Here is an 8,079-nt window from a genome sequence, read left to right on the forward strand (position 1 = left end):
TTTTAAAACAAATATTTTTCACAGTATACATGTTCTGGAAAAGTAAAGCAATACTGAATATAGCATTGAACTTTATTGTTTTTATGTTTTATGAGAAAATGTACGTTTTGATTTGGCATTAGCTGAGCGTTACTGTGCAAATCTTTGCTTTGTCTTCCTCAACTCACAGTCATGAAGTCCATATGTAATACATTAAATCCTGTTTCATAAGTTGTTTCCTTTAGAAGTCTAAATTTACTCATGTAATGAATGAAATAACAGAATTGGGTCATATTCTTTGTTAGACAAAATAGGCTCAAGGGTATTGTAGACTTTATTATAGTGATAATCTACAATGAGGCATTTCTGCTTATGTTTATGTCACTTTCATTTTTTGTTGTTGCCAGGAACATCAGAAAACAAAGTGACTGTAAAAGACATTTTCAAAGAGCCTTCTTCATCAGACCACAGTGGTCGACTTAACAAAGTACACCCATCCATTCCAAACCCCACTCAACACCACAATGGACCAGCAGAAGTATTGCACAGCCCTCAAAGACCTCAGGAAAATGTGTCTGGACAAAAACTGTCAGGGAGTGGAGCAGAGTGTGTTATGGAAGAAGGAGGTGGTCAATTTCAAAATAATGGATCCACTTCTGTGTCCTTGCACTTCCATGTTAGTAATAAGAATTCCAAGAATCCTTATCCACCTGATACTGCTCAGCATGCACAGAGCAGTCCTCTCCAGAGCCCTGCACTTGTTCATCAGTGTGCATCACCATCCATGAATACCACATCTGAAAGCAATTCACCACACATGCTAAATACACAGCAGCATAATGAGCAGAATGTCCGAAAACAGCACCAGCAACGTCCAACCCAAGAAACTCTGAATGGGCCAGCTCTTAACCACCATCAGAACTCTCCTCCACAGATGAGCCTGAACACAACACAACTGCAAACTCCACATGTCACCCAAAGCACTCAGAGCAACTCTATGCATGGCATGTCACATGGTGCCTCAAAGAGAGTCCAACCTGGACCTCCTCAGCCAGCCCCTCTCACCTCTCTGCCCCCCAGCCATCCTACTCCACACTTACCCTCCCAGCCAAGCCCAGCAGAGCATGGAGCTCAAACACCATGCGAGCCTGCAAGTCAGCGAGACACAGAAGGTCCACCTGCAATGAAATTTGGATCTTCTAATACTGCTTATAAACAACAGCAAGCGTTCAGTCCAAACAGTCATCGAACCCAGATGGTGAGTAGTAACCCAGGTGTGCAGTCAGAAAGAGGCCCAGCACCTGCTCACAACACTGCCATGCCTCCTCATTCCCAAATGGTAAATGGAGACATGGCTTCATACAGCAATCCACCACAACCACAGTATAGCCAGGCAAGCATGACCAGGCCCATTTGTCATTCTGCTCACCACCCTTATCCCAACCAGACCCTCAACCCCCTCCACAGTACCCCGGACCACTCCACCTATCACCAGCAACAAAGAACTGCCTATTCATTTCACATGCCCGGCCCTCAGCATCTTCATGCCCACACCAACACGTACCCGCCACAGCCATTCCAGCAGGAACAGTATTACACCCGACCGCAGGCCCATAGTTTTGCAAACAATAGAGGGGGTTATCCCTCAGATGTTTGGCAGCAATCTCAACAGCCCATGCTGCCTACTACCTACCTGCCCACACTGAGTGCCAAAGGAAACAATCAGGTCAATGATGGGTGTGTGTCACCAATAGGCTGTGATCTCTCCACTACTGTGAGTTTGTTGTCCCCAAAAGCTGGGTCAGTCTCTGGAGGCTTGGAGGAGAGGAAATGGGAAAGCAGAAACAGTGGTCGTGATAGCCCAGCAAAGCGTAGTCGCACTAAGGGGAGCTTGGAGCAACCTGAAAGTCCAAAAGAGATCCTGGACCTCGATAGCCACAATGCCGCCGCCCGCCGTCATAACAACCACCCAATCTCCACCAGGACACACATCCCACCTGGCTTCATGTATGACACTCGCACTATGCACCCGGCAGTGCATCCAGATGGTGCACCACCATGCCACAGTGGAGTTGGGAATGGAGTCCTATACGCAAGACCTCCCTACACAGATCCAGGACGATACGGTGTACAGAGACCACACTCACACCTAATGGAAGCTCTTCAGCGGCCCCAGCAGTTGCCTATCTCCCCTGGTCAGATGCGCATGGCCATGTACCCTCACTCTGGTGGCCACTTTCAAAGCGTGATGATTCAGCAGAGAGGCTTGGCATCTGAACACTTCCCACACTCAGGGTAAAAAAGTTTTTTTTTTTGTCATTAAAAAGCAAATTTTGAGAGGCCCTTCTAGTTTTACTTGTGACAGACGACCAACCTGATAACCTCCGTTTTAAGACTTTATCAGACTCTACAAGTTTTAACTGTGATTAATGCTAACTAAATGACCAGTTGAAGTCTAACAAGTTATGTCATGCACGATGTGTCACAGGCAACCGGTGATGACTGCACCTGGCGGCTCAAGCACCAAGCAAGTAAGTGTGAACTGCATTGGATCATCACAGCGGGTGATGTGGTTCTCCTGTTACAGTGTACATTGTACCCTCACTCGGCAGCATGATTCAGAATATTTATAGTGCACATGACGAAAATTAAAGAATGTAAGTGTAAAAACGTATTCTGCAACTGTCCACCCTTTCAGCCTCCATTGGAAAAATGACACTACTGGATGTAATGCCAATGAAACCAGGGAGAAAGGGGCAGTTATTCTTCGATGATGGGGTGGACAGACATTTTAGAGTCAAGTGTAAAATGATTAGGAAAGACTATACATGATCACTTGTAGATAATAAAACAATATAAAAATAATTTAGTCGCACTTTACCTCCACTGTGTAGTTGGTAAAGAAGTTTATAGGCCGTGCAAAAATCACTTGCATCCAAACAAATTGGTCTAAAATGAAGGAAACATTTTCAGAGACTTATCATTGTACTTGTATGTTTGTCCATTATAACAAACATACAAGACAGCTACAGATACACATTTTCATGACTGTGATTCTGATGAGGCACTTTGTGATATTGACCCATGTACTTCTTCCGCCACAATTAACATACATGTATTTAGCCTGACAAACCTTATTTTTTCTTCTAACCCCTTTCAGGCATGATAGACCAAACCAGAAGGTGGCTGGCTGTGCTGACCGACCTGGCAAAGGGTTCAGAGGGCAAGATTTTCACCATACAGTGTACGGCGACCTGTTCAATTTTGTTACCCTGGCTTCCAGTTTTCATTGGACTTGAAAGTCCTGCCAGAAAAATCCTAATACTAAATTGTTCTGAGGCCGTGTGAACAAAAGTGCTTAGATTGCAGCCCTTTACAAGTATTGTTGTGAAGAAACCGTTGTCCAAATAAACTTGGATGTTCCACGAAACTGACTTTTACCACTGGACTGCCCTTTCCACTGTGAACAATCGAAATATGCACACGGAGGGGCAAGCCTTTTTATCATTGTGCCGTTATCTACTGACTCAAATTCTTAAAACTCAGGTACTGTAAAGAAAGAAGCAGAGGTTACAGTGAGACTGTCTCCTTGACCAAGACAATTTACAATTGTGGTCGTCTTGGTTGCTTCTTTGAATGTATGAGTGAGTGCTTAGATGAGCACAGTAGCTGTGAATGAGAGGGAAAGAATATGGATAAATACCTATTCTAATTATTTCTATCCACTTCCTATCCATTTCGACCGAGACGCTGAGTTTTGTCAATCCTCAACAAAATACACTACATTAGAACATCCTTCACTGGTAACGTTGGCTTTAGCAAAACTTTATGGACTGGTGAAGATAATGCTGGTTGTTTCAATTTGTACCCGGCTCCATTCTGCACTACGTTTTGTTAAAGAATAAACCACCTGAAACCGAGTGGCCTTGGAAAGTCTTTATTTTTAGTAAATACTTGTACATGTATAAATAAATTCAAATCTATTGGCGCCACCCCTTCGTTGAATAGATTCATCTGTAGTGAAGGGAACATTTTCAAGAGTCATGTCCTGCCTGTTATATGTTAAGAGATTTGACGTTCCACTCAGTCTCGATGTGAAGATCAGTCTTGTCCCTCTGCATTTGCTTCTGCAATTCGCTTCCTCTTCTCAGGGATCACACTTTGTACGGGTATTTTTCTCCATTGTTTTGAAAGGGGTACAGTTTAAGGAAACAATTCCGATAAGATTGTGGTAAACTGATCTCAGTTTCATGTGCGGAGTTTCACTTTCAAATAGCCTGTTTTCATGAAGTCACTGCAAGTGAATTTAAATTGCTTTTTACTCATTCGGGTTTATTTGATATCACACTGGCTTAATTCATTTAGGGAGTATTTGATCTCATATATATATATATATATATATATATATACACACACACACACACACACACACACCCCTGTGAGCCACCACCTTTGTTTTTTTCCCTGTGTCTGGCAGCAAGTCAGTCTACCTCAATGAGCCAATATGTGGATTCTTCGGGGTCCTTGAAGTCCGTCACTTCTAATTTAGGGTTACTAACTCATCAAATGTTGGCATTAGCATCTTGCGTAAAAGTTGTGATGCTGTGCCAAATGACAAATGATGCTGTGCTCACTGACCTACCAATCGTGACATATTATTCTCATTGAAACATGCTAAATGATAGCTTTACATCAACACTACGTACTTGTACCGTACATGGTGTTGATGTATTTGCACATTTTTATGTGACAATACAAGTTTGACAATGTGCAGGCAGTACAACATTTATAGCAAAAGCTACCTAAGTTTAATGTTTTGATGACATAGCATTACTGGAAAAAAAAAAAAAATAGCAGCCTCCAGAAGTTATAACTTGGGATTTGGTTAAAATTACGAATTGTCTCCCTGTAGTGGATCTCTAATGGGAATACTGTGGGGTTTGGAGTTAGTGTCTTCACTTCTGCAATTAGATCTGAAAATAACTGTAACAAAGCCTACTGTATGTGAAGTGGGTGGTGGTGTCTTAAGTGTACAATATGTGAGTGTGTGCTCGTGTGTGTCTGTTGTGCAGAATTGATGCTATCTGTGGGCTTGTGTGTGCCTGCATGCAAGTCCTTTCATTTATTAGTGAAAACCATGTAGATGAGAAATATATTTATTTGCTATTTTCCATATTTTTGTGCTTGTTTTAATATAAATGTGCTTTTTTTTTGTGTTGTGAAAAATTACCTGTCTGTTTAATTTTGAATGATGTTTACAGCTTTTTTTGTTTGTTTGTTTTCTTTTGTTTTTTTTACTTGAATGACAGAGTGGGAAATGGACTGGAGTATTTTCTATCTGTACATTTCTTAGAAATAAACAGCTTTCCTCAATTTGAAGTGTTTTGTTGCAATCTCAAAAATATACTATCCTTGATGGAGCAGTCAATTCATTTTGTTTCAGTACTGCCAATATCTCTTTAGTATTGAGCCACCCGATATTAATTTACATACAAAATGTCAAAACGAGAGAGACGATGCATTAGTCCATGGCACTCACCGTATCACCTTAATTATTATGGTTACTCTTATGTTGCCCAACATTATGCCAAAGACAATACACACACAAAATTTAACAGCACACCATCACCAAACAACGCGGGGGAAAAATTTACAGTATTTACTCAGCTGAAAATTTCACAATTTAGTCATGAATTTGCTAGTGTGGAAGTTTGGTAGTTAAAGGTACAGTGTGTAGAATCTAGTGTCGTCTTGGTGAACTAACCGAATAAAACGACCTAAGCTCAAAGTGCGTGCATTTTAAAGCACGTTGCACTTTGTTGCCTCAGAGAGACCGCCCTTTGTGAGCCTACCACCAATTCTTTCCATCAGACGTGCAAGCAAAATCCCAAACAGCTGCTCGTATTCCCTCAAGTGAAGGTAGTAGCTGTATGGCAGGTGTTACACATGCTGTAGTCATGTTGAGGAACTTAAGTTTGTCTCCTTCGTGGATTCAAGAAAACCGGTGGCAAAACAAGGCAACTGCTTGTGGTGGTGGTGCCCCCTATGTAATATAATTATAAATTACTTCACCTAGAATTACATTATCAAAGTTAGGTTGAGGGCAGCCCGGTGGTCCAGTGCTTTGTGACCTCACAGGTCATGGGTTTGATCCCGGCTCCGGCCTTCCTGTGTGGAGTTTGCATGTTCTCCCTGGGCCAGCATGGGTTTAACAAACAGCCCTGTTGGTCATGAATTGAATTTTAAAAATGCTATTTTGTTTCTAAATTCCCCATGTTTTGGTCACTTTAATTTTTGTCATGTTTTAACATTGCAAAGCTGCGAAATGAACCTGCACCCTGTAACCTGATGATAACATGATAGGCTGTCCACTGTAGTAACGGCCGTCCCTGAAAGGAGATTTTTTTAGATATCCGTGTTTCTGGGTTAGGTGGGGACAAATGCAACCTGATTGTGAATTTTATTACCCTTACAGTAAAGTAAGTTGATGTCCAAGAAACCATTGTTGAAGTGTTCGACAAATACCAAATCAACAAATCTAAAAAATAAAAACCTCCCGACCGTACAATGTTGCATTTCCCCCGTTCAGTTTTGTCCATAAGAATTTTGTTTACGTGATACGCGAGCCAATTTATGTTGAAAGAGGCGGGGCTTATGAATTTAGGAGAGCTGCTTCTGACAGGACCGCGAGTCGGGGTTGACAGAGGACCTGGTAGTCTGGAACGTCTTGCGGGTTCTGCTCGTCGGTGTATTCATTGGCTGCCGTTGTAAGGTAATTTGTCGCGTTTCATAAATCCACATTGGGGCGATATCCGTTGACGTCGACAACGTCTATCCTTTGTTTAAAAATGCAAAGAAGCGTTTACGTCTCAGCTTTTATTTGGCTTTGTCTTAACATTTTGTTTTTACTTTCATTTTGAAGCTATTCGCTGATACGTTACCTCACAATGATCGTTTTATGTATGAGATCCCGTCGACATAGTGTTAAGATTTACGCATAGTACCGGTGATTTGACATGAATGCACTACTTTTGGTAGCTGGATCAGCCCTAATGCTCTAATTTTAGGCGATACGTTAAACAACAAAACATGTTTTCTTCATCCACAGAGACGTTTAAAGAGTTTAATAAACTGTTCCTTTGTGTTTAAGGTCATCAGTTGTCTGTGGTTTGCCAGTGGATTATGGTGGCTGAGTTACAGCGCTCCCTCGCGGCGGTCGCCTGTCTGCTGTTTTGGCATGCAGCAGGTGTCCTGTCCATGCCGAATCCCCAGTTGAGGGAGTCTCTCATTGAGCTGGAGGCCTCCCAGCAGACAGGGGGGCAAATGGTGCTAACAGACTTGGAAAAGCTCTTGGATGCTCGGCTGTACCAAATGAAGCAGGATGAGATGGCTAAAGAGCAATTCCCTCCTGCCCTGCACTTCTTCAAGGCCAAACCCTTAATCGAGCGCAGTCCCATCTTTCACCTGCTGCAGAAAATGCCCAAAGGTTATTCATTTAATTCAGTGTTTCCCAACCTTCACTGGGCCACTTCTGTGCCAACCGATATATGAACAAGTGAATGAATAATTTTTGAAGATGTTGATTTAATCATATATTTTGAGATGACTCCTCCTCAAAAAAAGGGCACACCTGTAATTGAGGTTCTGTTTCAGGTGGAGCCCTGCATGTCCATGACCTTGCCATGGGGGACCCCGAGTGGCTTGTGAAGAATGTGACGTATCGGCCGAACTGCTACATGTGCGTCACTGACAAATGGTCGGTCAGCTTCATCTTCTCATCGGGGCAGCCTAAGAGTGTGCCTAACTGCTCTCCGTGGATCCTAATGGAAACACTCAGAAACAAACTGGTCAACGTCACAGATCTAGACAACAGGTAAGGTTTTATGAAATATGATCATTAGGTACGCAATCTGAGCAATATCCGATATCGGTACTTGTACGTAATTTTATATGACATGACAGAAGTACAGTATAGGTTTGTTGTAGTTTGTAGTGACAGACTAGTGGTTAGCATGTTTGCCCCACAGTTCTGAGGTTTTGGCTTCAAATCTTGCTACAGCCTTCCTGTGTCGAGTTTTCACATTCTCCCCGCGCTGTGTG

At 42.4% G+C, this 8,079-nt stretch overlaps 2 protein-coding genes across 7 annotated transcripts in view; both read left to right on the top strand.

The window, feature by feature from the left end:
• The window catches only part of cecr2 (CECR2 histone acetyl-lysine reader), a 38,842-nt gene extending 33,484 nt beyond the window's left edge, over nt 1-5,358 (top strand). For all 4 annotated transcript variants that reach the window (XM_019893975.1, XM_019893977.1, XM_019893976.1 and 1 more), the window contains 3 exons: nt 387-2,274; nt 2,468-2,510; nt 3,140-5,358. In XM_019893975.1, coding sequence (XP_019749534.1) covers nt 387-2,274; nt 2,468-2,510; nt 3,140-3,145 — 1,937 coding nt within the window. In that variant the 3' untranslated portion in view covers nt 3,146-5,358. The remainder of the gene's footprint in view (nt 1-386; nt 2,275-2,467; nt 2,511-3,139) is intronic.
• Nucleotides 5,359-6,628: 1,270 nt separating this feature from the next.
• The window catches only part of ada2a (adenosine deaminase 2a), a 6,446-nt gene continuing 4,995 nt past the window's right edge, over nt 6,629-8,079 (top strand). The window contains exons 1-3 of one of the 3 annotated variants that reach the window (XM_019894249.1): nt 6,629-6,751; nt 7,130-7,465; nt 7,633-7,852. In XM_019894249.1, coding sequence (XP_019749808.1) covers nt 7,162-7,465; nt 7,633-7,852 — 524 coding nt within the window. In that variant the 5' untranslated portion in view covers nt 6,629-6,751; nt 7,130-7,161. Of the gene's footprint in view, nt 6,752-7,129; nt 7,535-7,632; nt 7,853-8,079 lie in introns of those variants that run through there. The other 2 variants (XM_019894252.1, XM_019894251.1) reach the window with 2 other exon arrangements.

The sequence above is a fragment of the Hippocampus comes genome, unplaced genomic scaffold (genome assembly GCF_001891065.2).
Source record: "Hippocampus comes isolate QL1 unplaced genomic scaffold, H_comes_QL1_v1.1 scaffold104, whole genome shotgun sequence".
Taxonomy (NCBI): Eukaryota; Metazoa; Chordata; class Actinopteri; order Syngnathiformes; family Syngnathidae; genus Hippocampus; species Hippocampus comes.